Source organism: Ananas comosus, linkage group 4 (genome assembly GCF_001540865.1).
Source record: "Ananas comosus cultivar F153 linkage group 4, ASM154086v1, whole genome shotgun sequence".
Lineage (NCBI taxonomy): Eukaryota > Viridiplantae > Streptophyta > Magnoliopsida > Poales > Bromeliaceae > Ananas > Ananas comosus.
Genome location: NC_033624.1, coordinates 13,656,247 through 13,683,919, shown reverse-complemented (window position 1 = coordinate 13,683,919; position 27,673 = coordinate 13,656,247). Strand labels below are relative to the sequence as shown.

The 27,673-nt window shown below is 37.4% G+C and overlaps 5 protein-coding genes across 8 annotated transcripts; 2 read left to right on the top strand and 3 right to left on the bottom strand.

The window, feature by feature from the left end:
- LOC109709450 (probable WRKY transcription factor 26) lies at positions 894-3,647 on the bottom strand. The gene is made up of 5 exons (XM_020231704.1): positions 3,182-3,647; positions 2,773-2,970; positions 2,161-2,684; positions 1,890-2,051; positions 894-1,572 (listed from the first exon to the last, which is right to left on the bottom strand). Exons 1-5 carry the CDS (start codon positions 3,494-3,496, stop codon positions 1,101-1,103), a joined length of 1,671 nt encoding a protein of 556 aa, XP_020087293.1. The 5' UTR covers positions 3,497-3,647; the 3' UTR covers positions 894-1,100.
- LOC109708489 (solute carrier family 40 member 1-like) lies at positions 10,387-15,134 on the bottom strand. 3 transcript variants are annotated; one of them, XR_002215759.1, is made up of 10 exons: positions 14,735-15,134; positions 14,131-14,281; positions 13,691-13,887; positions 12,762-13,247; positions 12,113-12,284; positions 11,782-11,919; positions 11,157-11,267; positions 10,936-11,063; positions 10,675-10,806; positions 10,387-10,494 (listed from the first exon to the last, which is right to left on the bottom strand). XR_002215759.1 is itself a non-coding variant. In XM_020230260.1 (10 exons), coding segments are annotated over exons 2-10 (1,422 nt in total). In that variant the 5' UTR covers positions 14,773-14,814; positions 14,924-15,134; the 3' UTR covers positions 10,387-10,805. The 3 variants fall into 3 exon arrangements, 2 of the variants coding, with proteins under 2 accessions (XP_020085849.1, XP_020085847.1); XM_020230260.1 differs by having other exon boundaries at positions 10,387-10,806; positions 14,735-14,814; positions 14,924-15,134; XM_020230258.1 differs by having other exon boundaries at positions 10,387-10,806.
- On the bottom strand, positions 16,297-20,501 carry LOC109709597. Of its 2 annotated transcripts, none has more exons than XM_020231897.1 (4): positions 19,950-20,501; positions 17,900-17,969; positions 17,610-17,702; positions 16,297-16,584 (listed from the first exon to the last, which is right to left on the bottom strand). In XM_020231897.1, the coding sequence occupies exons 1-3, from the start codon at positions 20,301-20,303 to the stop codon at positions 17,650-17,652; spliced, it is 477 nt and encodes a 158-aa protein (XP_020087486.1). In that variant the 5' UTR covers positions 20,304-20,501; the 3' UTR covers positions 16,297-16,584; positions 17,610-17,649. The 2 variants fall into 2 exon arrangements, with proteins under 2 accessions (XP_020087486.1, XP_020087485.1); XM_020231896.1 differs by having other exon boundaries at positions 16,297-16,591; positions 19,950-20,499.
- On the top strand, positions 22,884-25,183 carry LOC109709127 (putative pentatricopeptide repeat-containing protein At5g43820). Its single transcript, XM_020231195.1, has 2 exons — positions 22,884-24,573; positions 25,048-25,183. The coding sequence occupies exon 1, from the start codon at positions 22,884-22,886 to the stop codon at positions 24,537-24,539; it is 1,656 nt and encodes a 551-aa protein (XP_020086784.1). The 3' UTR covers positions 24,540-24,573; positions 25,048-25,183.
- LOC109709125 lies at positions 25,121-26,275 on the top strand. Its single transcript, XM_020231194.1, has 4 exons — positions 25,121-25,297; positions 25,485-25,569; positions 25,884-25,987; positions 26,171-26,275. Exons 1-4 carry the CDS (start codon positions 25,121-25,123, stop codon positions 26,273-26,275), a joined length of 471 nt encoding a protein of 156 aa, XP_020086783.1.

Genomic DNA, 27,673 nt, shown 5'->3' with positions numbered 1-27,673 from the left:
TAGCCCTTGTTTGGTTGGGGGTTAAGGGGTGGAATAACCCCTTAACCCCCATTTTATTCTCAAACACTCCAAAAAATAGGTGGGGTTAGCTAACCCCACCTAATCCCACCTCAAATAAATTATCCCGGGTTAGCTAATCCCACCTAATCCCACCAAACTCCAATCAAACACTATTTTTTATTCATAATAACCCACTATCTTTCTTATCACACCTACTCCAACCAATCATTATCCTTCTTTATCAATCATTATCTTCTTATCCCACCTACCCAACCAAACACTATTTTTTATTATTCTAGACTAACTCCAATCCCCAACCAAACACAAAAAAATTTTAACCCCACTTTAACCCTGAACTTAACTCTATCCCTGGAATAGCTACTTTTTCCTTAACCCCGAACCAAACGGAGGTTTAGTTATTTATTGTTCTGAGACACTACGTGCCCTCGCTTCATCCGTACACTTTAACACTGTATCCTTATTCGTCATTCATTTCATTTAATTCTTCGATCAATACCATCCAAGTATTTTAGTTAATGAATAAACAACAATGAGATGATGCTTGTAAAAAATATTAAGATTTGGTGTACAAATCAAACTATTTGAATGGTTAGGGAGTAAAATCCAAAATTTTTAAAACTTGGTGGTTATTTTCAAATGGTCTTAAGTTTACGATCAGCTCTATACATTTTTACTCTTTTTACATTTCCTTACCTCAAACAAATAAGGATTTATATAGTCATCAAATAGAGGGACCACTTTCCAAAAAATGTTGCTCAAATGTTTTATCATAAGAAAAACTTGTCAATTTCATTGCAAATTTTTCACTCTCTAGTAACATTCTAATGCTAGATGAAGCAAACCAAACCAATGAATCAATCAATCAATCAAACTTATAAAAATTTAACTTCCAAATAGCCTTTCCCTCTTTATTTTGCATTTCACTACTACGTATATGTATCCATATATATATATATAATATATATGTCTTTGTCCTAGAAACAAATGAATAAATGACTCTTTTTATGTATCTTCTAATCCACCTTGAGTGTACAACAAAAGCCCTATTAGATATACAAGATCTACATATAGAGCCAAATTCAACAAAGTAATGAGTCGAAAAACAAGTCATCTCTTGGTTCCTCTTTAGTCTTTTGCAACATGCTCTCCACTTGTCTTTGTTGTTGTTGTTGTTGTTGTTGTTGTTGTTGTTGTAGTTGATTCATGTAAGAAGAGGAGTTCATGGAGCTCGCATTGTAGTTGGGGAATCCATAGTTTCCTGCAGGGGCCTGCAGCATTTCGAGAGTGAACGGCGCCTGGTTCGCGGGCGCGTTGAGGCGCCCGTGGAAGAGGTGAGAGGGCCCGTTGATCGCCGACGGCCTTATTGCCATGACATTGTTGTTGTTGTTGTTGTTGTTGTTGTTGTCTGCGAGAGGGCGGCTTCCTCGCGCGGCGGGGACGTCGTGGTTGTGCTTGCCTTCGTATGTCGTGATCACCGCCCTGAGGTCGTGCGACGCCCTCTCGACGTGCTTCCTCACGGGGCAGCCCGTTGTTGTGCATTTGTAGTAGCTCCTGCATCGAGTTCGATAGCAAGTAAGTTACCGTATTCGCGAACCAAAGCCACTAAATCGCAAACCTATTTCGTCCTAGTCCTACTCAAAGCTAGACTACGCAACATCGTAACCGCCATTCGATGATAATCACATAAAACTTTCGGAATTCAAACATCTAATCACACAAGAAAAACTTCATGCGGAACAAGTTATTTAAGAATAACTTAAAACTATAGGATTTGAGTGAATAACATGTATTGAGAATCTAAAACACTTCTTATTTAGCATCAATCAAACACATCATATAAGAGAGGTTGATGAGAAACATATTCTCACCTAGGATTTGGATTCCCCTTCACAACCTTTTGTCCATATTTCCTCCACCTATATCCGTCGTCCAATATATCGATGTCGCTCGTCGTCTGCACCACCACCCGCGGCTCCCGCACCGTCCGATTCCCCGCCGCCGACGCCCCCTCATTCTCCCCTTCCTTTTTCCTGCACACCAACACCAAAACCAATAAGCCCAGCTCATAGAATTCCTAGCTCCAAAGCACACAAAGATCACAGCCACAAAACAGGGGAAAAAAAAAAAACCAAAGCTTACCAACGCTTTGCGTCGGGCTCGTCTTCGTCGATCTCCTCCCCCTCCAAATTGCTCCTCGGAGCGCTCGCATCGATCTCGTCGTCCCCGAAGGAGATCGACGAGTTCTCGGGGGTGGCGACGGAGTCCATCGCCCCGCCGAACGAATCCGATGCTTCGGAATTGATAGGAGCAGAGCTCTGCAGAGCCTGGGGAGGAGCAGAGGAAGCAGAGGAAGCAGAGCTTCTTCTTGTGTTCTGCGGCTTTGGATGGTTGTGTGTTCCTTTGTACACAATCTCTGTTATGCGCCCATCAACTAGGGATCTCTCCACCTTCTTCTTCGTCGGGCAATTCGGATACGTGCACTTGTAGTAGCTGCGCGGGTTCTCGCTCCCCTTCACTTGCTTCTGCCCGTATTTTCGCCAATTGTATCCGTCGTCGGACTTGCGCGGTTCCCTCAGGATGTTCGGCACCGGAATCTCCGGCGCCGCTGCCGCCGCCACCGCGATGTCGTCTTTCGTGTTCGAGTTTTGAGGAGCAAACTCTTCCTGCAATTGATTGAGATCACAAGGGGTTAGACCCCGGAAACCGGAATTGGTTACTCGAGAGATTTGAATTGAATAAGGATGTTGTTACCTTAGAATTGGTAGTTGGAAGAGGTTGAAACATCGATGTGTTGGAGATTTGGGGCTTTGTGTTGGTGTGGAAGGAGAAATCAGAGTATGCTCTGTTTTCATCTTTGAAAACCCCAGGCTGAGAATTGTTGGAGTTGTTGGGTCGCCAATTGAAAGCTTGTGCTGGGAAAGTACCAGTGGTGGGAGATGGAAACATCATCTGTTTCAAATTAGATTCAGCTTATGATCAATAATATTATGTTCTTATAAAGGAATTAATTAATCAAGAATTAAAAAAAAAGAGTGGATCTTGAGATCCAAAAATCAAAGATTTTTAATTAAAAAAAAAAAATTTAAAGCACCGTTCTCTAACCGCTTAAACTTTTATGAAAATAAGAAAAAGCAGTAGCAACTGGATAACTGCTACTTACGTTGTGGGACGATAAGAGGACGGGAGAGTCCAAGAGCTCGGCGGGGCTGAGGCCGGCGGGGATGGCGAAGTAGGAGGAAGGGGAGATGGGAGGCGGCGAGAGCGGCAGCGACGGCGGGGGGGTGGACTTGAACTTGGGCACGCCGCTGCCGAAGCCGCCTCCGCCGCCCGCGCGAGATGTAGGGGATTTTGATCGGTCTTCATCGCTGACTCCGGCGAGGAGCTCGGAGAAGGAGGTGGCGAAGGGCGTGGTGAATGAGAAAGGAGAGAGAGTGGTGTTAGTGGTGTGCTCTAAGCTCCCTGTAGAAGAACCCATGAGGAAGAGAAACACAGAGAGAGAGAGAGAGAGAGAGGTGAAGTAGCTACGTATGGAGGAGAGGGAGAGGGAGAGGGGGTGGTGGTGGTGGTGGGTGGGTGTGAGTTAGTATTTTGTTATTACTATGACTATGACTCATATGTATGTATGCATGGGGGAGGAGAGAGAGAGAGAGAGAGAGATGCGAAAAGGGGAGAGGGTGTTTCTAAGAAGGAGAGAGGGTGGATAGTTTTGACCGGGGGAGGCCGGTCAAACCTCGTGCCTTTGACCGGTGCAGAGGCGGCTCGGACCTCCCCCTTGCACGAGGGGCAACATTTCTTGCGCGCACCCAGTGCACCACATAATCCGTGAACCGCCCAATGAATTATTCATTATTTTCGCCGCTTTTTTTTTTTTTCCTCCCTCGAAAAATAGCTTTTTGAATCTTCTAAAAAAATATAGCTGCAGTTTAAACGTTATATAAGCTTCACAACATATTAATAGCTGAAAATATCTTTCATATAAAAAATTTTTATTTGATAAATATAGTAATATAGAATTTATATAGTTCCATCATATTAGACATTATAAGATTATATAAGATTAAAAAAATTATTCTTACATAAAATAAGAATTCTTAATTTGAGAAAAAAGGCCTAGCATTTTGTATTTTATATAAATCTTTAAATAATCGAAAAGAAATTAATAAAGCATTAGTAACAACATGTTTCAACATATTAAAATAAAAAAGTAAATGCTTTCTTATTATAGGAAACTAATGATGAACATAATGGCAAGGTAGTAAGCCGGGTCGAATGGCGTGGTGGACAGTGTCCAAACAAAAATTACTCCTATATTGGGCCTGTATGTCATCATTCGGATGAACTTTACTGTATCACACTGACACTGACACTAGGGGTGTAAACGAGCAGAACACGAGTGAGCTGAGGTCGGCTCGTGTACGGCTCGTTTCATAAACGAGTCGAATACGAGCTGGTCATAAGAATTTAAAAGAATTAGAAAGAATCTATATATAGGAAATAAATTTATAAAATTTTATCTATTATACATTGAAATTTTACATATAAATGAATTATTTTATAATTGAGTTTGACTTTATATTTAGGTTGGGCTAAAAATCAANGCCGTTTTTTTTTTCCCTCCCTTGAAAAATAGCTTTTTGAATCTTCTAAAAAAAAAAATAGCAGCAGTTTAAACGTTATATAAGTTTCACAACATATTAATAGCTGAAAATATCTTTCATATAAAAAATTTTTATATGATAAATATAGTAATCAATCATATTAGACATTATAAGATTATATAAGATTAAAAAAATTATTCTTACATAAAATAAGAATTCTTAATTTGAGAAAAAAGACCTAGCATTTTGTATTTTATATAAATCTTTAGATAATACAAAAAAAATTAATAAAGTATTAGTAACAACATGTTTCAACATATTAAAATGAAAAAGTAAATACTTTCTTATTATAGGAAACTAATGATGAACATAATGGCAAGGTAGTAAGCCGGGTTGAATGGCGTGGTGGACAGTGTCCAAACAAAAATTACTCCTATATTGGGCATGTTTGTCATCGTTCGGATGAACTCTAGTGTATCACACTGACACTAGGGCTGTAAACGAGCAAGAATACGAGCGAGCTGAGGTCGACTCGTGTTCGGCTCGGTTATTAAAGGAGCCGAATACGAGCTGGCTCGTTAAAGTATCGAGCCGAAAAATTCAACTCGTGTTCGGCTTATTTATTAACGAGCTGGCTCACGAGCTGGCCAACGAACAATAAATTAAAAAAAATTAAATTAAATATATATAAAAAATAAATTTATAAAATATTATCCATTAGATTTTGATCTAATAGTTGAAACTTTACATATAAATGAGTCTTTTTATAATTAAGCTCGCATTTATATTTTTATTTGACTAAAAATTAAATAATAAAAATATATATTATATATAATTATCTATTTATATATAAAAATATAAATTAAATAAATTATATAAATATAAAATATATGTATTCGAGTTGTTATCGAGCCGAACACGAGCGAGCTGACCCCAGCTCGTGTTCGGCTCGTTTATTAAACGAGCTGAAAAATCCAGTTTGTGTTCGGCTCGTTTACTAAACGAGCGAACCGATCTCAAGCTCATTTCAAGCTGAACATGAGCTAGCTCTCGAACAGGGAGCTGGATTGCCATCCCTAACTGACACCACATAATCAATAACAAATCAATCGCATTTTCAAAAAATAGAATAATATATTTTTTAAAAAATTTATGATTTGATGGATCACTTCAAATAAAATTATTTAATTAATAAAGATTATCAAGTTACTAATATAATTAATGCATTCTAAATTTTTTTTTTTTTTTTTTTCCCTCCGATGGCTTCTTCACCAAGAAAAGAGACGTACAAATCCAACGGCTGGGAACCGTCCCTGCATTTATTACTATTTATTATTATTATTAATTTTTTACGTGGGCCCCGCACAGCGATTGTGACGTAGGACCTTACGGGACCTTACCGGGTGGACACGTCAGCACCCGCGCCGCGTGGGACCTTATCTAGGTGAGGTGGGGGAGCGAATAGTCGTGGAGAAGCTTCTAAGGGCATTTCGGTCATTTCAACTCCTACTCCCCCCAATAATCCTACGTCTCGATTCCCGAGGCGGCGTGGGGCTAATGCGGGGGTGCAACTTGATCGCATCCTTATCGCTATCCCCCTCACGCACGAGCGTTCGTAAAATGCCCTGATCACACCCAGTTATTTACGAAACTGCCATTGTTGCCCCCATGGTGAAAAATTGTAACGAGACCCCTCGATTATCGTCGATTCTTACATGGAGCCTACGCTTTTTTTTTTGGCGGGTTAATGTTGTTAACACGCTCTGATTTTTTTTAATAATGATTAATTAACAATCCAGACCCAGTAAAGTCACTAACTTTTATAGATCTTAATAAATTTTTTTTAGCGAAAGCAATAATTTAAGTTAAAGTAATTAAAAATTTAAAGGTGTGAGTGATTCACATTCGAAAATGAAACAGTAGTTGTTCATGTATATGAAAACATTATCATATCCTACCCATGGATTTAGGGCTAATAATTTGACACATCCATAACCTAGAAGGCACACAATGCAATTACTTAATTAAACGGCCGGGGCAGCCATCGTTGGCCACCCAATTTTCAACAATCATGGGATATCTATATTTCCATATTTTTATTTNTAAACGAGTGAGCCGATCTCGAGCTCATTTCAAGCCGAACACGAGTTAGCTCTCGAGCAGCGAGCTGGATTGCCACCCCTAACTGACACCACATAATCAATAACAAATCAATCATATTTTTAAAAAAATATAATAATATATTTTTTAAAATATTTATGATTTGATGGATCACTTCAAATAAAATTATTTAATTAATAAAGATTATCAAGTTACTAATATAATTAATGTATTCTAATTTTTTTTTTTTTTTCCCTCCGATGGCTTCTTCACCAAGAAATGAGACGTACAAATCCAACGGCTGGGAACCGTCCCTGCATTTATTATTATTTATTATTATTATTAATTTTTTACGTGGGCCCCGCACAGCGATTGTGACGTCGGACCTTACGGGACCTTACCCTGTGGACACGTCAGCACCCGCGCCGCGTGGGACCTTATCTAGGTGAGGTGGGGGAGCGAATAGTCGTGGAGAAGCTTCTAAGGGCATTTCGGTCATTTCAACTCCTACTCCCCCCCCAATAATCCGTGCGTCTCGATTCCCGAGGCGGCGTGGGACTATGCGGGGATGCAACTTGATCGCATCCTTATCGCTATCCCCCTCACGCACGAGCGTTCGTAAAATGCCCTGATCACACCCAGTTATTTACGAAACTGCCATTGTTGCCCGATGGTGAAAAATTGTAACGAGACCCCTCGATTATCGTCGAATCTTACATGCAACCCTACGCTTTTTTTTTTGGTGGGTTAATGTTGTTAACACACTCTGATTTTTTTAATAATGATTAATTAACAATCCAGACCCAGTAAAGTCACTAACTTTTATAGATCTTAATAAATTTTTTTTAACGAAAACAATAATTTAAGTTAAAGTAATTAGAAATTTAAAGGTGTGAGTGATTCACATTCGAAAATGGAATAGTAGTTTTTCATGTATATGAAAACATTATCATATCCTATCCATGGATTTAGGGCTAATAATTTGACACATCCATAACCTAGAAGGCACACAATGCAATTACTTAATTAAACGGCCGGGGCAGCCATCGTTGGCCACCCAATTTTCAACAATCATGGGATATCTATATTTCCATATTTTTATTTCTTCCATAAATTTTTATTTTTTTTATTATCTATTCGTTGTATCGCGCGAATTATTCAGTAGTTAATACACAAAAGCTGCAATGGAAAGAGAGATTTCCTTTTTTTCTTATGACTTTATTTTGTGGTTTCAAAAAGGATTTGTATCATAAACTTTAGGGCTGTTCATCTTAATGGGAAAAGTATGTACCAAATCTAATTGAAAACACTTTTTTTTCCTTTTCTTTTTGTGGCTCAAAACATTTTGGTTCCAACTTCTATTTTATCAGAAATAAAGTTTTGCGTGTTGGCGCAAACAAACACATTTATACATACTACACAAAAGATTCATATTCTTTTTTAATCAATTATTATTAGTGTCTGTGATACTCCACTTAATTAGTTGATTAGGTCCTTCCAAATACTATCATATTGTATTTATATAGGTAGATCAGAGGGCTAATGATACTTGTTTATTTATAGTTGATATTAGGACCTATTAATCAACATATTGTACCAGTATAAACTGATCTAGAACCTTTTTTTTTTATTTTACCTGCATCATTCTTTCTTTTTTTTAAAAAAAATAAATTTAGTCAGAAAATATAAAATAACTGAGTTTTAAATTTGGGACCTTGAATATCCAGCTATCAAGCCCTCAGCCAATTGTGCTGAAAATTATCAGTGATTGTATCAATGTGTGTTAGTAGAAGTTTCTTGAGTGTAATCGGCGGCCAGAAAATTAGTACATTAGTACAAAACTGGAAATCATAATCGAGGGTTAGCCTAATCCTGAACTTTCCTAATAAATTCTACTAAAACACTTGTGCAATGCATAGGTAGAGAGTTAGTTAAACAAACTTTGTACTACCACATTAAATTCAAATTACTCCAAACCATTTCACAATTTGAGTGAAACCTTCTTTCTTTTTTCTAGTTATTTTGGATTAGTAATGTATTATGTAATCTTTGGGGATATCACTGTCCAATTCCTATTATGTAATCTCTTTTCATACACCAAGAAAATCACATTTCAATCACTTTCTTAATAAAAAAACAAATATTGGTCAAGCTGAAAATAAACATGAACTTGCCAATTTGCAGTCTCTTCAAATGTAGAAGTTGAATTCATGAGTTCTTAAAGAAGATGATGAGAGGTCTAAGGGAAACAGTTGAACTGGGACTCTCACTATTTATAGAAAGCTGGGTTTTGGAGTTCACTGTTCAATTGACCAAATCTTCTTGTATCATATGTAAATTGATCACAATTTTTTTTGAGATCACTAAACTCCAATTTATTATAATTAAATTGCTGAATTTTGATTTATGCTTCTATTGATTTAACTATCCCGTCATATCACATCATCTTCGACAAATGACGTGGTAACTAAATAAGCCATATAATCTCTTATCGATGATGTGGTAGATAAATCAGTTCTCACGTCATCTTAGCTACTATATGCAGATGAATATAATAATAGAAATTAAAGTTCAGTAATCCAAAGTGATCTCATTAAAATTTAGAGATAAGTTCAATGGCCACCAATACAATTTTTTCTCATTGTCATCAAAAACAGATCACAAGATTTTTATTTTTAAAGCAAAAAAGTTGAAGTGAGAGACTGGATTTGATTATTCCATGTAGCACCAAAATGATAAGATGACTGAACAATGGCCAAGTGTGCATGAAAGGGACCCATCCTTGTTAATATGTCTCAGACAAATCACATGGGTGGAAAAGTTGGGATTTGATAAAAACTTAAATTATGCTTCTTTTTTTTAATATATTTCTTTGTTTAAATTTTAACAAATTTCTTTAGGAGAACGAAAGTTTTAAATTAAAGATTCAAAATTTTATTTCAGCTTTTCTGACCGAGACAATTCCGAATCTAAGCCATGCATAGTAGTTTTTATTAGAATTTAGGCGAAATTTGAACAAGAAAATAACTTGAGTTGCTACACAAGTAAGTCCATTAGGCCCGTTGAAATAGGGAAGCCATTGGTTTATGGGTTAGCCAAATAATTGAGATCTACTTATAATGGTATATTTTACGGAAACAAACAGAATATTTTTCTTTTATACTTTTTTTTATCGTACATAACAAATTTTCATCGCAAACAAAAATGAAGCCCAAGTCCTAAGTTTTTCACTTCCCAAACATTTAGTTTCTGCTTTTTGTGTAGAGAAACCGTAAGCGAATAAATATTCGAAGAACTAACAACATATAAGAAGCTAAACTCCAAAAGATAAGATTAATTGATAGCTATTGCAAAATTTCCTCAAAAATAATATAATTGGATCAATGATCCGTGTAGAACTACTCAAGCACGTGGAGATTCGCTTAAAGAAGATAACCTTTTCAGCATTTAAAAAAAAGAAAAAGGTGAAAGGGAACTTTTGTTGCGTAGAGCACAAAAGAATTTTTTTTTTTTTTTTTTTTTTGAGAAAAAGCACAAAAGAATTGGATCCTCTTGGATTATCTGAAACTACTCTTTTTCAAGTGATCTTTAAGATAATATTGCAACAAATTGACACTGAAAAACGCAAGAAAATCTAAGGCTAATTCGGTCATTTCGACTCGCGTAATAATCGAATCAAAGTTGTTTTCAAGTACTAATCAATCAATAAATAAGTTTGTCTCTAGTTATTCAGTTTCTCGATGTTCGGAGCCAATCACCATATAGCCATGATTATCTGAAACAGTACTACACAAATTTACAGAGAATTTTCAAAATTTAGAGGGTTATATGAGTCAGTTTCTAAAAGATAAGCACACTAGAGAGTTGCAGGAACTGCAGACGATTCTGAAAACTATAACAAAATTTTATTGTGCTCGACAGTCGATCATCGCTTGGAAAAATAAGAAGAACTCACCTTAGCCTTTTCAAGTTGGTGTTTCTCAATGCATCAATGTCGATGAATATCAATTCCGCGTCAAGTCGATCCAAGGCCCGAATAAGCTAATGAACAACTTCAATAAATTCGTGATAATGATCATTCCTTTATCTGTACAAATATGAAAGGGAGTGAGTGGAGTGTGAGAATTATGATGATGAGCTTTAGCCGGTAAAATTACAGCAAAATCTAGAGAAATTGGGAAAAGAAACAGCCGTGTCGAGTGCGAATCTAACCCACCAATGGATCTTTGAGAGCAGTTTGTCGAAGTGAAAAAGGTGCTTGCGTACTCGATATACATGGAAAGTATATATTAGAGCAGCCGACGTTACTAAGAAAAATGAAATGATCACCAACAGGCCAAAATCCTGTCGAATGAGTAGCAGTAAAAATGAAGAAATGTTGGTAAAAAATTTTCTCACGAATCGAACTATTACATATCATATTTTGGAAAAACATACCTTTGGGTCCGAAATAACCATACCCATGATGTATGTAAGCAAGTCGAACATAGATTGGAGAGAGTTTTGAACCCCTCCAACGATGCAGCGATCAGAATCTCGAACTTGATCCTGAATATGTAACGTATAATTATAGTAGATTGAGGTAAAGTAATCACACAACAAATATCAATTTATCTGTAACTAGCATTATGGATAAACTTCATCCTCGTCGAATTGACCGATTCACATTGTACAGCAAAGCCAGTTGTTAAGCATTTGGAACAGTATGTGTTCAGATTTAACTTATTCCCCATGCGCCAAGTAATTGATAGATTAGATGAAACTTAGATTTCAGATGTTTATGCTGTTTTAAATGTAATATTTAAGCAAATTAAGAAGTAAGGAACAACTTCCGATGTACTTTACAGTATATAACTCGAGAGGTGTTTAGCAAAGAACCCATCAACTGTCAAACTACAACTGATTTATCACAGGTAAGATGCAGTTCAGCTCAATTCATCAATGATCACAGGTAAGATTCTTTTTTCTTTTTTTTTTTTCAACCATTTCTTAAGAGTCAAGCCAATATAGACCAGAATTTTGAGAATTCAACAGTGGATATAAGGATGATCGCAGCGCGAACCTGCATTTGTTGCATGACAGCTAAATCAAACATCCACAATCCAAGGCGGGATGCCGCAACTCCGCCCATCAGCATCCATGCTGAAGTAATGCTGTTATAAACCCAGATTGAAGCGACGCACACTAACAAGAAGCACCACTGGTCGAAAGAAAATAACCGTCTCTCTTAGAAGACTAATGAATATAATTACATACCGTACTATAATCTAACGAAAAATAATACGTCTCAGGAGAAATTCAAGTCAGAGGTAAGTCTTAATGCTTCGAGATATAAATATTATACACAAAGAGTTTTAAGTCGTTGAATGTTCTGGAATCAGAAAAGTAGATACCTGCATCCAAATAGACCATAAACCTGTTCGTAAAGTAGATAACCTTGAATGCACGATCGGGTAAGCGACTGTTGCTGTTATTCCTACAATAGCACTAAACCCACGCGCTAGACTGATAACATATGCAGGAATGCCTTTCCAATCCAAGGTTGCTGTCATTAATGTACCAAAGCTGCAATCCATTATAAATTTATAAGATTAATTCTGTACCATGGAGATTGATCTTAGTGAAGTTTAATACTGACAACTAAAATGTGTAAGTCGTCATCATAGAGGAGTCCGAATCATTATTAGTTGAACATTGCAGAACTGTGACACTATAGATACAGAAACAATTATCCGTAAATTACTGTGAATTTAGCACCAGTTTTACATGCTTCTTACTGGATAAAAGTTTGTCGATATCTACTCCTGCAAATGTGCTATAATTATGCAAATAGTCCAGCAAATATGTGATAAAAATCAGATTTCATGCCCCTGTTTGAGTTATATATGGGGCAGACACGCAAATAAGCAACGTTCTCAGCGTAGCATGCAAAGTATGAACTATTCATGGATATTAATGCAACTTTGCTTGTGCAAGTGTATGTTGCAAAATACCCCCAATAAAAGTATGTAGAAACTGCTATTTTGTCAAAGAGATACTAACCTTAAAACGGTAAAATAAAGGAAAGCTAGAGCTATTCCCGGAAGAACCACTTCCTGCCGCATGTAGACTGCCCAAGAATCAAAACAAGGAATTACGGAGAAATTTTCCATTAAGCTTATTTTCCAATCAGGTGTTTCAGAATCCAAATTCCTGTTTTCAGTAGAAATAGAACTCTCATTCTCAACAGGAAGAATAGATGAACTCTCGAGTGATTCAGTAGGAATTAGCTTCTCATTTCTCCTCTTGCTGCTTTCATTAAGCGCGGGAATGCCGTTATAGACGGATTTTAAAAGCCAATATTCTAACCACACAGAGATCATATTCCACAACGCGAAAATCACTGCTGAAGCTTTTAATGATATGAAGCTGATTATGAAGCCAGCGAAAACTGGGGCTAATAGCTTACAAATGAGATCGATCCTTCGAATCACTGAGTTCATTTTTGTAAGTACTTCTGGAGGTTGCCCACCAGAAATCACAACCACCCTACAATCAAAAAGAAGCAAAGGGTCACAGAAGTAAAATAAGGGTATAAGGATCTCTATAACAATGTTTGAACATTACAAATATAAATTCCGAACTATGTTATCCTCCACGTTCGACTCACATTTGCTATGTTATGAGACTATCATGTTCTGCCAAGTATGAAGTTTATATTTGAACAAAACAAAATTGATATAAAAAAGGTTAGAAGAGCCACACCTTTGTCATATAGAAAATCTTGTTCTGAGTCATTATTCCCTACACCAGACGCATTAGTTCGAGAAAAAGATTAGCCAAAAATTCGAGACCATTTAGTCATGTTATATTCCTTTCGAACATGAGGGCCAATAACACAGGATGGAACTCAAAAAGCACTAGAGAAATTGCTCATAACTAGAAAAAAAAAAATGAACGAAATCGAAATCAAAAAGATGTTACACAATTACCATTCTCTTTCAATTAATATAGTCCCAGCAAGAGTTGAAAGGACAGCAACTGCTCCAGAAATATTGGTTAGTGCAACTAATAACAGGAAAGTAGCAAATGCGGTAGATTTCAGGCCATAGAAGACCAAAAGGGCGGTCACTGAGCATCCGGCGACCACAAATGACAAATTTTGACTTAACAGCCAAAATCGAAGGACCTGCCAAATACACGATATATGTAAGACCCTAAAAATGATGGATAAATTGCCCTAACCTTAGAATGTTAATGAGAAAACACACGAATCATTAGGTGGTAGTTAGATGACGATTATGTGGATATTTTTGCCTGATCTGAGGGACCCAAATGTTCCGAATTCCAACTAGAAGCTCGATAGTTAAAATGAAGCAACGCAATTTCCCTGAACTCAACAATGCAGAAGATTACTTGAACTGGCAATTACCTGTAGGTATGTTAATCTATCTACCAGTGATCCAATCACGGGACCGAACAATGCAGTCGAAGCAGACTCAACTACGCCGTAGAGTGCAGTGAACAATAACGAGTCCGGCCAAATGTTTATCATGTAAAGTCCGACCGAGAACTCCCACATTCTGCAACATAGAGGATTAGTTCTCTTTATGAAGGGATTCAGTAACTTACGAAATTACATGTCTTAGTTGAATTGTCGCATGCGAGGAAAGAAGTATGTAAAGGAGGCTCAAAAATAATTTGCAGTCCAAAAAATGAGATTTCCATGTGCTTGATTCTACATAATATGTTTTCTACTATTTTCCGACGCATTTATGCGTTTACTAATTGAAAAAAAAAAAACTAATTTTGAGTTAATGATCAACTCAATATCAAGTAAGATATGCAGGGGAAAACAAAAAAATTCAAAAGCATAGCACTAGAAATACACAGATTCATAATTAAGACCTCTATGGGTATGCATATTTTTCCCCTTATTATACAACCAGTAAGATTGGCACAAAGAAAATATGGATTAAAATTAACCAAAAAAAAGGCAGAATAAATCAATTAAATTTTAAAAAAAAAACTACTACCTTGCACCCCATCTCGCGAGGAAGTGGCCAACATACATGCGCCTGATAATGGATGGATTAAGCGACTGCTTAATTGAGCCCTGTAGAAGAGATTGGCTTATATTATCCTCCATATTACCCTCTCCTCTTCTTCTTTTTTCCTTTATTATGTTGTTTTTGACTCTGTAAACTAAAAAAGAGGGCACTCACTCACTCCCCTGGTTGGTTTCTTCATTCCCCATTAATCTGATGATAATAATGAATACAAGTAGTTAAAAAATATTGAAAAACCCAGTCAAAATTTTTAGAAAAAGAAGAAAAGATCGTAACATGGTGAAGAATACAAAATAAGAATATGAGGTGGAGGAGAGGACAAGGATGAAACATGCATGGGAACATAATAAAGTAATTAAAAATGCGATCTTTGGGTTGGGGCCTTGGGGGGGCCCAAAAGATCCAATTTTTACTAACCGCTTGCTACAGTGATATCTCAGGATCTGTGCGTATTTTGTTGGGACAAGTATATATAACATAAGTTTGGGATTAAACCTTACTGGATCGGAGGTTTTTGCTGAAAGGAAATTCAAATTAGGGTTTTGTTTCGTCTAATTTTGTCTCTGCTGGGCTTCGTCAACTCTAGGATCTGAGTTAGTTTAACCTAATCTAATTTAATGTACTTTCATATATATAATATAATAATAATAATCTAATCTAAGTTATATAAAATTGATAAGTTTATTTTTTTTAAAAAAAGAGAAAATTTTGTTTTGTAACACTCTTTCTAAGGTAGTTCTCATGATGACATTAGAAAGAGTGTTATAATGAGATCTGCGCGAAAAAAGGTTGACTTACAAGATGATATTAATTAAATAATGAGATTGGATCTTTTGTTAATTGGGCCTGTTAACTTGATAATTAATTGTCTGATGCAGGTCAAGGATATATTTTGTACATGATATCATATCATCAGAGTTAATTATTTTAGAAAAGTTCTGCTCCAAATTTTTATAAAATTCCCTCTATGGTTTGCTGGATCAATGAATAATTAAGCTGATGCAAATCTTATTGTTTCTCATGTATTTTCTGAGTTTATTTGACTAATGTTATAGCTCAGAAACATTCTATGGAATCAGAATAGGATAATTTTACATTAGAGCTTCTGCTTTTTGAGTAAAATAAAATAATCCACTTCAGGTTTCTGCATGGTAAAAGCTGCAGTCATCAGCTGGTAGCTTATTCCAAATTTCTGAAACTTGGAAGCCTTTTCCTTCTGTTTTTACCAAACTTTTGATTATTACCCTTCAAACATAACAACCTGTTTAAGAAAGGATGCCAAACAGGCAACTTGTCCATTTTCATTTTGTTAAATAAAGCCAAAAAATTGCTATACATGGACTGCTGTAACCTCATCAACTACTGAACAAGATAGAGTGAAAAAGATTGCCCCAATTCAGAATGGATCAAATCCTGCGCGATTGTTAAAATGTCGGCGTGTTTTCAGATCCAATCAATGGTGCAAATTTTAAACACAAAATAAACAATCCAAGGCCAAGCTTTATCGGAAACCATGTATCATTGAGGTCTGACAGATAACAGCAACTGCATTAGACATAATTTTCATCATTAGCATACAGCGAGAAAATGTAATAACTCAAACAATCATGATAACTCAAGACTTGAAGAATAACAAAATTCCAATTAGTGTAACAAATAAAATGCTGATTATGAAGGGTTACAAATTCCAATTAACTTAACAAAGCATTTGATAGATTCACAACTTGTTTCTGATGGTTGAAACAGAAAAAATGTGATGTTGTACAGTGTACAGTCACCAAAATTGGCATGTCGTTAGCCCTCATCCGCAGTAGGCCCTACAAACTCTAAACATCAAATGTGAGCTGTCATTGAATTGTATAACAATAATTTGATAGCGCAATAAATTACAGCATAGAAGTTGATGAGAACTAGACAAGGTGCAAATGCATATAGCTTTCAAACGGCAGGAAATATGAATTCATACACAATCTTCCTTCAGATAATTAGTCGAAAAGGCAATTAATTGCGTCTGGAGAGATGCAAAACTTATACTCAAATATACTACATCGCAGCAAGGATTACTGACTACCATTAGGATTGCACAAGTATTTGCAAAAGTCTACTCTTCGTGAACCCAGAAGTTTACTGTGGTAACAAGGCCATCAACCGACTGTTACACTAGAGTTGAATGATATAATTTAGTTATCTCTCGCTACTTCACTTTTGGTTATTGCAACTCTTACATGTATTAAAGTGATGGGACTCTGAGCGAAGGAAAGTATATATTTCCAATGGCATCCTCTTTCCAGAAACAACTAGGAGATATATTGATTTCAAAAAAGATTGACTCACCAAATTTTGTTTGCTTTTCACCAGGTTACCCATAAGAACTCATACCTCAACGGTACAGTCTAATTCCTGTTAAATGCCTTACCACTGAGACTTAGGGCGTAGCGATAAAGCCCATGTTCAAAGAAAAGGCCGTGAGTTCCAGTCCTGGTTGCGGGAATTCGATAGGGGGAAGAGCTTCCAATTCTCAAAAGGAAGGGAAAAAAAAAAGAAAAGAGTTTCTGCAGCATGGCTTGGTTGTCCAAAATATACAGTTAATCATTATGAAAAAATAACAAGAAAAATATGATCAAACATATTAAATGATAAATCACCCTTAAAAGCATCTCCAGACTCTAATAGATTACATTTAACCTGTCTAGAAGAAGTAAGAAGATGCATCACATTCATCATGACATATGCAGCAACAAACCATACTCAACTAATTACACAACTAAAAGACGAGATTTTCACAAGTCAACTTGATCAAATTGAACTGAAACATTAACAACGATAGATAATTTAGACTCACTTTATGTTCTTGTTGTTGTAGAGTTGAGTTATTTTCATCATCACTTGGCATTTTCCGTCACCTCATCAGAATCTGAGTCGCTAGCATTATATCCTGGGAGAGCACCCATTACATCACCAGGAATCATCATATCAAAATAAAAGATATTGAAAGCAAACAAGAAGATATCTCCTCAATTAGGCGAATAAAGCTAGCACTAGGTCTTTTCGTGTTTCAGTTTACCTGGATTCACATTGTTGTTTTGTAGAGAAAAAAGGGCAAGAAAGAACACAAAATGAACTATATCTTACCTGGATGTTTGTCACCAACTTTCCAAACTGAAGATCTGTATTTTGATGCTTTCTCAATCCATGCTCTAGCCTGAAAACCAAATTGTAGGTCAAATTCCTTATTATAAGGAATCTTCTATCAAAAGGGGAAAATCCAATGGTTCCCGTTAAAAAAACAAGATTTTAACTTAATTAAGCAGAAGTCCTTAGATTTCAATGCTAACCTATCTTGCGTCATGTGTGTAATGACAGCCGATGACAAATAAAAGTGGATCTACACAATGAATTTGTTGATTGCGTCAAGAGTCAAGACCATAAAACGTATTCTGATTATTAAAACTGTGTATTAGAGGGAATGGATCTAGCTATTTGGCTAGGATATTAGGATTTAAGACCACAGCGGGAAACGGAAATTTGTCCCTATTTACTATCAAATCAATGGAGCTCAAGCAAAACCTAATCAGCTCGGTCAAAAGTTCAATCTTCTAAATTTTTGGTGGACAAATGTTTCAAGTCAAGTTGAGGTGGATAATCCACATGCAATTTTCTAATTAGCAGGTCGAGGAGGCTGGACTCAAATTTAATTGATGCTAAACAGGTCAACAGAACCTAGCCAAATCAAGCTTCAGTCTTAGTTCCATGGGTAATATAGACCACAAGAATGATCAGAGTCAGATGAAACGAGAAAGAGAGTGCAAAGAGAAGAAAAAAAGAAACAGAAAGAGAGAAAGGATGTTGGAGGAAGACGATTAGGTCTCGTGATTCCTTAGGTCAAGGGTTCAATGCAAACATGCACCTGATGCATGAATGGTCAATATCATTAAAAAACCTTTCTTTAGTACTAGTGTAATTGTAAGGTGGTTACTCATCAATGTTCATAACAAATTCACTGTTATGTACATAGCTGGGAAAGATTCTATCGTGGATCACAATAACGAGTGCCATAACTGACACTATGAACCCAAGATGGGTTTCAACCATTTTTTACTGATTCGATATATCTACTAGAAGAAAACTCAATACTTACAACACGACAAATATATATAAGATGAAATCACATAAAAGACATTTTTTAGAAAGAAACTAACGCAATAAATGTTGGATCATATAAATGTGAGAGCACGAAGAAATTGATAATAAGAAAACCAAAACGTTGTGATTGATCATACAATACTATGACCTCCTATCCCCTCTTTCCCTTTCTCTTTCTTACTACACTAGCTCGTAATTAGGACTTCCTCTCTTGTACTTTTATCTACTATGAAGATCTAAAAGTTTGCTAATTTTATGATAGGCTCTACTAGTACTCAATTCCAAAGTCCTTAATTTAAAATGGCTCGAAACAGCATTCCTATTCAGCGATCATGAACCCAAAAGCCATGATATTGCTGAGATGCAAAGCGCGCCAACAGGAATGCAACTTTACCATTGCAGCTGTACATTTGCCATTGCAGTCATGTTTTTCGAGAACAAAAAATAATAGGAAACTACAGCCAAGTTGCAGTCTTCGGTTTAGAAAATATTGTCTTATACTTGTCTAGGAATTTATCGGTACAAACCACGGAAAGTGACAAATTCTAAATGGTTTATAGGTCGATTTTGCGTATCTCATATCAACTTGAAAATAGTTCCATGCTACAAGAATTTTCAACCTTCCATTGCGTAAATGCATAAAGGCTACATTAGAGAAGTAATTGATGCAATCTTTGAGTACTCGAGAATACATCTGAGGAAGAGGAAGTAAATGTATAAGCAAAATTTACCACAAGAAAAATTCAAGATAGTTTATATAGAAAACAGAAAAAAATAACTCGCATCCACCTAACCCATTACCTTTTTTTCCCTAACTTGCCAAGTTTGCTAAGTCACAATACTCAACATAGAAAGATTTGCATAAATGCAAAAACGTATGCTTATGAACAATTGTAGCTATCAAAATAACAACACAAAATACCAAAAAGGAAAGAACTTGACTACTCCAACCACAAGCCCGCATCAGGAAAACCCTAATCACTCAAACCCTAGTGGGCACGATACCGGAAACCGATCGAAAACCCTAGAAAGGTCTCACCTTTTGCTCGTTCTTGGCGACGCCGTAGCCGCTGTGGTACATCTGGCCCACGAGCACCTGCATCGCGGCGTCCCCGGCCTTCGCCTCCTTGAGCGCGTCCTGAAACCACCGCCGCACGCAGTCGCCGACCACCTCCGCGAGGGGCAAGCGGCTCTCCATCCCCCGCCCCGCCCCGCCCCTGGCGCTCGCCGCGGGCCCGGCGGCGGCGGCGGACGAGGAAAGGGGCGGCTCCCTGAGAGGATCCAGGGATCCGCGAGAGGGTTTAGGGCGAAGACGCTTCGCGGCGCGGATCCTCGCGGAGGCAACGCGTGCGTACTCCTCGATGCTCGACGCAGAGGGGATCCTTTTGCCCATACAAGGGTGGAGGCGACGAGGAAAGAAGCACGGGCCACGGGGAAGAGGGCGAAGAGCAATTTACGAAAACGAGAGGGTGTTTTGTGCAAATATTTTGAATACGAGTGCTTGTGACGAAGAGAAGAGTGGCTGAGTGGGGTTAGATATTCGAATTCCTTGGTGGCGAAGGAAAGCGGAAGAGAGAGAGAGAGAGAGAGAGAGAGAGAGCAATTATACCTGCACGGCTGCAACAGATGTACAAGTACTAGAATATTTTAATAAAAAATGCAAAATTAAAGTTCATTTTATTTGATATATTCCACGTTTAAAAATTTATGCACATTTTAAAATAGGTAATACATTTTATTGATAATTTTTTTAAAATTAAAGGTTAGCTTGCATAAAAAAATTCACTAGTTTTTGAATTTTTACAAAAGTAGACTATCTTTTTAAATTTTGCAGATTCGGATTGAATTTCAAAAGACTAACCACAATATTTTTATTCTCTTTTCCCTCGTTCTTTTTTTTCATTCTCTCTCCAGAGGGCCGCGGAGGCGGAGGTGGAGGCAGCCCACATCGTCTCTGTCCGACACAGCCTAACTCTTGCCCGTGCAGCTCCCGCCTTCCTCACCTCCGACCCTACAGAGGCCGTACTGCGATTCTTTTTTTCTTTTTTTTTTTTTCTCTCCAACCTGTCTCCATCAGCTTCTTGGCTCTTTACGATAGTAAAAAGAGTAACGTCACGTCCTCTTTCTCTCATTTTTTTCGCTCGTTTTTTTTTCTCTTCGACCCCCCTACATCGTCTCCGCGACTCTCCACGACGGTAATGAAGACAACGCCGCGTCCGCTTACTCCACCTTCGCCGGCGCAGACAATGATACTGGCGCCGGAGAAAAAGGACTCAGAGTGAGCGCTAGTGAGAGCGAAATCAAGGAAAAAAATGTAAAAAAAAAATAAAATAAAAAATAAATAATAAAATATAAATAATTCTATAAGAAAAATAAAGAATCAAAGAGAAAAGAAAAAGAATATGAAGATACTGTTTCATAGAAATGTTGCACTATTTAAAAAAAAAATTATATTTTTTTTGAATGAAAGTTGCATTTTTTGAACGAAACTTGCACTTTTTTTGATAAAAATTACACTATTTCTTCTCATCCATTCGAAAATAAAGAAGAAGAAGAAGGAGAAAGATGAGAAATAGTGTAATTTGTATTGAAAGAGTGAACTTTCTTTCAAATAGTGTAATTTTTATTCAAAAAAGTTTAATTTTTCTCTCAAATAGTGTAATTTTTTTTAAAAAAACAGTGCAATGTTTCTTTGAAATAGTGCAACATCATAATCTTCTTATTTTCTATCTGATAATTTATTTTTTTTATAATTTTTTTTCATCCTCTCTGACCCTCATCGTCTCTTCCACCGCCTCGAGGCTCTCGACAACAGTAACGAGGGCAGGGCCACATTCTCTTCCTCCGTCTCCTCCTTCGTCGGCGCTGGCGGCTTTCGGCGATGGTAATGAGGGCGACCCTACCTCCTCCGCCTCCACCTCCGCCGCCACTAGAGAAGAAGAAAGAGAATTCGAAACAGACCCGGATGAGGGACAGTTTTCGCTAGCGTTATCCTCTTTATTGTTACAAAGAGGGCGATGACGACGGGAATCAGAGCGACGCCGCCTCCTCCGCCTCCGCCTCCGCGTCCACCTCCACCTCTTCTTTTACTGTCACAAAGAGAGTCCGTTTTTGCCGGCATTATCCTCTTTACTGTAGAATGCATCTTTATGCTTTTATTATTTAATATATATATATATATATAGAGAGAGAGAGAAAGAGAGAGAGAGAGAGAGAGAGAGAGAGTTGAGCTAGAATACTTTCAGAAGCATCAAGAGATTGGTGCTTTTGAATTTTTAACCCCTGGATGGAGAGATGTGAGGTTAGGATGATGGTGGTAGGTGGTGGTAGGTGGAATAGTATTTGATCCAAGAGTTATTAGTAATTTAGGAGTAGATCCAATGGCTAAAAATTTAATAGCACTAAGGGGATGATACTTCTAAAAAGTATTCTAGCTCAATTCTATATATATATATATATATTTTTTCAATAAAAGAAATTCTTAAACATGAAAAGATAAAGTTTGTAATGCATCATTTGCCATGTAAGAGAGATAAGAATATTAAACAAGCTTTAAGTCTCAAAAGTAAAGGGCTTCAATTTATAAAAGTCTTTGCTTTTAACTATTTTGCAGAGCTACTAACTAAATAGGTTATAATCAAAAATAGTTGGTACGATACTGAATAATATTTTTTTTTTTTAGTATTATACAATGAGTAATTTTATTATCTATAGTGTGTGTTCAAATTTTAAAGGGAATATTTTTCTCAAAAAAAAAGAAGAAGGGAATAGTGAATTTTATCGAATTTTTTTGCTGGGCAATTGAGGTGTGCACACCTACATTTCCTGTATAAGCGGGCGAGGACACCAAACGGACGATCGATATTGAATCAATTTCCCGTGGGGAAGCAAATCTAACCGCACGTCGGAGCTTTCGTTCTCCTTCTCGGGGACGTGAAGGGGCCGCGGCGGAGCTCTCCATCCCCCTCCTCTCATGGCGTCTCGAGCCCTCATCCGATTTCTAGGGTTTCCCAGGTACCCTCTCTCCTCCCCCTTCTCCCCTCGATTCCTCTCCGTAGATCTCCTCCATGAACCCTCGCAAACCGACCCTCAACGCGACGCCACCGCCGTGTCCGAGCGATTCGTCCTCGAGGAGCTCTCGAAGCTCCTCCCCATCGATCCCAAACCCCCAAACCCTAGCTTTTCCGGGGGAAAATCCGCCATAGAATCGCTTTCTACTAGCGTGGGCGATCGATTCCTCTCGCCCGATGAGAAGCTGCGAGGGGTCTTCCTCCAGAAGCTTCGAGGGAGATCCGCCGTGGAATCCGCGCTATCCGCCGCGGGGGTCGATCTAACGTCGGAGATCTTCGCCGATGTATTGAATAAGGGCAATCTAGGTGGGGCGGCGATGGTCTCGTTCTTCGATTGGGCGGTGGCGCAACCAAAGATGCCAAATTGTGTTGAAATGCATAATGTGATCCTTAGAGCACTGGGGAGGAGAAAGTTCTTCGAGTTCTTCGATGAGATCTTGCAAAGGATGAAGGAAAATGAGATAGAACCCAATTCGAAAACTTTGGAGATCTTAATAGATAGTTTTGTTGCCGCTCGACAGGTTTCTAAAGCAGTTCAGTTGTTCAGGAGTCTGGAAGAGATCGGGGCGAAGCGTGACACGGAGTCTTTCAATATACTCTTAGAGTGCCTTTGTCGTCGAACGCATGTTGGGATCGCAAACTCTTTGTTTAACACCGTGCGAGAAAATTTAGTTTTCAATAATCGGACATATAATGAGCTTATTGGCGGGTGGGCGAGGATTGGTAGAGTTGATAAAGCAGAGAGTTGTTGGACAATGATGATAGATGATGGATTAAAGCCTGATAGTGTTACATTTTGTCGCCTTATTGAGGCACTGGGAAGAGCTGGGCGAAACGACGAGGCCGTTGATGTCTTTGAGAAGATGGAGGAGAGTGGCTGCATTAGAAATACCATGATTTATAATGCACTAATTTCTAATTTCATCTTAGTTGGGGATTTAGAGAAGAGCATTGAGTATTATAAGGACATGTCTCGAAATAACTGTTCGCCAGATATTAATACTTATAACAAATTGATTATTGCTTTTCTAAAAGTCCGAAGAGTTGCGGATGCCCTCGAAACATTTGACGAAATGTTGGGTCGAGGAATTATCCCTAGTACGGGGATGGCTACTTCATTTATTGAGCCATTATGTAGCTTTGGACCTCCTCATGCAGCCATGCTCATGTATAAAAAGAGTAGGAAAGCTGGGTGTAGAATATCGTTGAAAGCATACAAGCTTTTGCTAATGAGGCTTTCAAGGGCTGGTAAAAGCGGGATGGTGCTGAAGATATGGGAGGAGATGCAGGAGGGAGGTTTTGCTTCTGATACAGAGGTTTATGAGTTTATTGTTAATGGTCTTTGCAATGTTGGGAAGGTTGAGACTGCTGTCCTTGTGGTGGAGGAAGCACTACGAAAGGGTTTTTCTCTCGGAAAAGTTGTTTATAGCAAGCTGAACAGCAAGTTGCTAGAGATGAATAAAGTTGAGACAGCGTATAAGCTCTCTCTAAAGATTAAAGATGCACGCAATAAAGCTAATTCGCGGGCTTTTTGGCGTGCTAATGGTTGGCATTTCTGAGAATAAATTCAACTCACCTTATTCTTTTATACCGGTAAACTACCAGTGCCCCAGAGAAACTTATTAGGCTACTACTTTTTTTTTTGCTGCTTTTGTTGGCTCCTACTGATTCATCTGTTTGGAGACATCTTTCGTAAGATTGAAAGGAAGCCGCAGCCTTTGGGTCATTGTTATTCCTTTAGAAGCTTGTCCCTGAGAATTTAGATTACTCTTGTTGTGCCTTTAAGCACCGCAGAAACTTGCAATCTTATGCAATGAAAGCTATCATGCTATGTTTATGTAAAGTGAGCATCTGTTTAGTTTGATAACACTTGTATAGTATTATATTGTATAGTTGTACTAACATGTAGATCACTAGATATTTGAACTTCTCTCCTAGGATTGTTTATTACTTTCTTCTTTTTTTTTTTGGTTTGTGGAGGGGTTTCTATGCTATAATACTAGAGAATTGTATTTTGAGCAAAATGGCAAGCTGTGCTGACCATTGTTACTGTTCAAAATTATGCAGGTCTACTTTTGTGATAATCGTATGACAGCTACTCTTTATCAGATATAGAGCATCCTGGTGTTTCTATACATAGATGCAGGATCAACTGTCTCTTAACTCATACAGTTATAAGCATTACAGGCCGAAAGATCCTTCTCAAGCAATAGATATTCATGATGTCTTCATCAAGAAAAGTAGAATGCGAGTTATGTTGTCATATGCTGGCATCCTTTCTCTTCTTGTGAATGTTTATTATTCACTAGTGATGAAGGTATTCTTCGTTCATGCCTATTTAACTTCACAGTTTTTGCAAATTTTTGTTAAGAAACTGCAGTATACAGCAAGTAGCGTAAGAGAGAGCATAGAAGAAGCAGCCCCTCAAATGACAAAACACTTTCTACTACTAAACGTGATTTACTATATGATGTTCATAGTTTTAATTGACTTGTAAATTACAGGAAAATTTATGTGTCAGCTCTATTTGGAGTATTCTGGTGGGTGTTCTGTTTGCCAAATGTTTGCAGTACAAACCTGTCAAGAAAGGTCAGACTGTAAATATCATTATCATGGTTTATATGTAATGTTGTCTATCCCTTGCATGTTTGACTTCTTGACTTGCACAGGCATTTTAATCGAAGTCGAAATAAGTTGTTGTTTTGTGATTACTTCTTTCCGTCCGTAGCTTACTCAACGATATCTGAACTATTTTTGATCTGCAAGTCAGTTTATTGTAATGGTTTGCGTTTGATTCTTGCATCAAGTGTAAGTGTAAGAAGATATTTGTTTTCCTATTGTTACTAGTGCTGTGTAAGAATTGTTTGCACATATCTAAATTAAAATTTGACTATCGTTTGCAGAGTCTGTGGTGATTATGCGAGCATTCGGAGTACAACTTGAAACTCATTTTTGGAGCGGGAAAGTTAACCGCCGGTTTATTCCCATTGGGAAGATTCTTAAACCGGTATTAAATGAATGTGTGACCCCTGTGACTTGTTACTGGAGTTTGGCTTTGATCCTACGAGATGAAGACGAACTCATGCTAGTTTTTCGGGTAGATATCACCTTATTTCTTGCTTGCGTAGTTCGTTCTAAAACACTCGTTCAACTTACAGTTCTATAGTACCTGAATAACTTGAATATGCAGAAATTGCGTCCCCCCGTCAAAATCTTGGTTCCAGTGTGGAAGGCTTTGTGTGCAGCTGCAGATTATGATGGCTTAAGCTGTCCTACGGATCCTCAGCAGAACTGATTACACAATACCGGTTATTAAATATCTGATATGGAGGAATGTTTTGCGTATCTCTGGGTAATTCTATCATCTACAAGCGGAAGAGAGTCGAGATTGGCGCAAAACAACTGGAATCCCAAGGTAACATGGTTTTGTTTGACAACTGATGTGCACATTTTCCATTATGGAACTCTCAACTTAATTATTTGCTTCTTCTGTTTATACGCGCCATCGCAAATTTGTTCATGTTAAATTTCTGTGTAACTTGTTAGCACTGTAAATAGGAATGTAGGAACTGCCCATTTGGGCCTATTGATTGTGGGTCTGTGATCGCCCTTGTGGCGAGTCAACAATTGGGCTCTTAATGGAAGTCAAAATTAATTACTGAGACATTTACAACGCAAATCATGTTGTTTAGCATGTAACATGACACACGAATTTTTGCACGAGCATATGTGATTTATGTTGTTTACATAGTGATGCATAATAAAGTACACGAGTTGAAAATCTCATGAAACCTGTTGGCTTAAATGGATGAATGTAATTGGGCCACATTTTCATAATTTTAATGGTTTGCACTCTGCGGCCCAGAAATATATGTGTTTTGTTTTGGGGGTTAATTGCATATGTATCCTTATCAATCAATAAACTTATTATAGTTTTATCCGGACAAAATTTTAGTTATCATGTGTATTCCTCCAAAGTAACATGGTTTAGAACTATAGCTCTTCTATAAAAAATTTGTTAGAACTATCATTCTATGTGAATTGACCAACCTTTTTCTAAAATTTTTCACATATTATGTCTCCTCGAAGCAGGATCATCCTCTCCAGTTCTTTTTTTATTTTTTTTATTTATTTTTGGTTGACTTTTGAGATGATTCATCGAGCAAATGTTAATCTATACAATGATGAATCCTCAATCAACGAAGGGGCATGTAGAAATATTCAAACATCCGAATATTTTTTAAAAAATGTGAAGTGCTTATTTGAATGCGCGAGCTGTTTCTCCACATTGAACAACTCGGACATGTCCCGCTGTTGATGAGCGACGAGATCGTTTCGTGAGTTACATCTAATGCGTGCCCATTTGAATACCCTTTATTCAAAATCTAATATATGAAGATGGGCCTGTATGCTCTTTTATGCAATTAACAATATTTATGAAACCTTCTCACTAGCTCTCCTCATTCTCAAAATAAAATAAACTAATAATTAAGAATAAAAAAAAGAGTAGGAATTTTTTTTTTTTAAAAAAAATACTACATAATTTTTTTGTCCCCTTGAGTGATCAATGAGATTTCCTGGGAAGCTTCATCATGATAGATTTTGACCGACAAAACCAGCTGGCATTTGATTGGTTTGTGCGAACCAGCTCTCGTATGTAATAAATAATAATGTAATGTAAATGTATGCATGA

Excerpts from the sequence above, each read along its gene's own strand:
- LOC109709450 (XM_020231704.1), bottom strand. The coding sequence starts at position 3,496 with ATGGGTTCTTCTACAGGGAGCTTAGAGCACACCACTAACACCACTCTC. Across the intron at positions 2,052-2,160 it reads GAGCCCGACGCAAAGCGTTG|GAAAAAGGAAGGGGAGAATG; the intron begins GTAAGCTTTGGT and ends GTTGGTGTGCAG. Across the intron at positions 1,573-1,889 it reads AAGGGGAATCCAAATCCTAG|GAGCTACTACAAATGCACAA; the intron begins GTGAGAATATGT and ends AACTCGATGCAG.
- LOC109708489 (XM_020230258.1), bottom strand. The coding sequence starts at position 14,847 with ATGGAGGATAATATAAGCCAATCTCTTCTACAGGGCTCAATTAAGCAG. Across the intron at positions 11,268-11,781 it reads CTGTCATGCAACAAATGCAG|GATCAAGTTCGAGATTCTGA; the intron begins GTTCGCGCTGCG and ends TTACATATTCAG. Across the intron at positions 11,064-11,156 it reads TGGTTATTTCGGACCCAAAG|GATTTTGGCCTGTTGGTGAT; the intron begins GTATGTTTTTCC and ends CTCATTCGACAG.
- LOC109709597 (XM_020231897.1), bottom strand. The coding sequence starts at position 20,303 with ATGGGCAAAAGGATCCCCTCTGCGTCGAGCATCGAGGAGTACGCACGC. Across the intron at positions 17,970-19,949 it reads TCGCCAAGAACGAGCAAAAG|GCTAGAGCATGGATTGAGAA; the intron begins GTGAGACCTTTC and ends TTTGGTTTTCAG. Across the intron at positions 17,703-17,899 it reads AGTTGGTGACAAACATCCAG|GATATAATGCTAGCGACTCA; the intron begins GTAAGATATAGT and ends GTGCTCTCCCAG.
- LOC109709127 (XM_020231195.1), top strand. The coding sequence starts at position 22,884 with ATGGCGTCTCGAGCCCTCATCCGATTTCTAGGGTTTCCCAGGTACCCT.
- LOC109709125 (XM_020231194.1), top strand. The coding sequence starts at position 25,121 with ATGCAGGATCAACTGTCTCTTAACTCATACAGTTATAAGCATTACAGG. Across the intron at positions 25,298-25,484 it reads ATTATTCACTAGTGATGAAG|GAAAATTTATGTGTCAGCTC; the intron begins GTATTCTTCGTT and ends TGTAAATTACAG. Across the intron at positions 25,988-26,170 it reads TTGGGAAGATTCTTAAACCG|AAATTGCGTCCCCCCGTCAA; the intron begins GTATTAAATGAA and ends TTGAATATGCAG.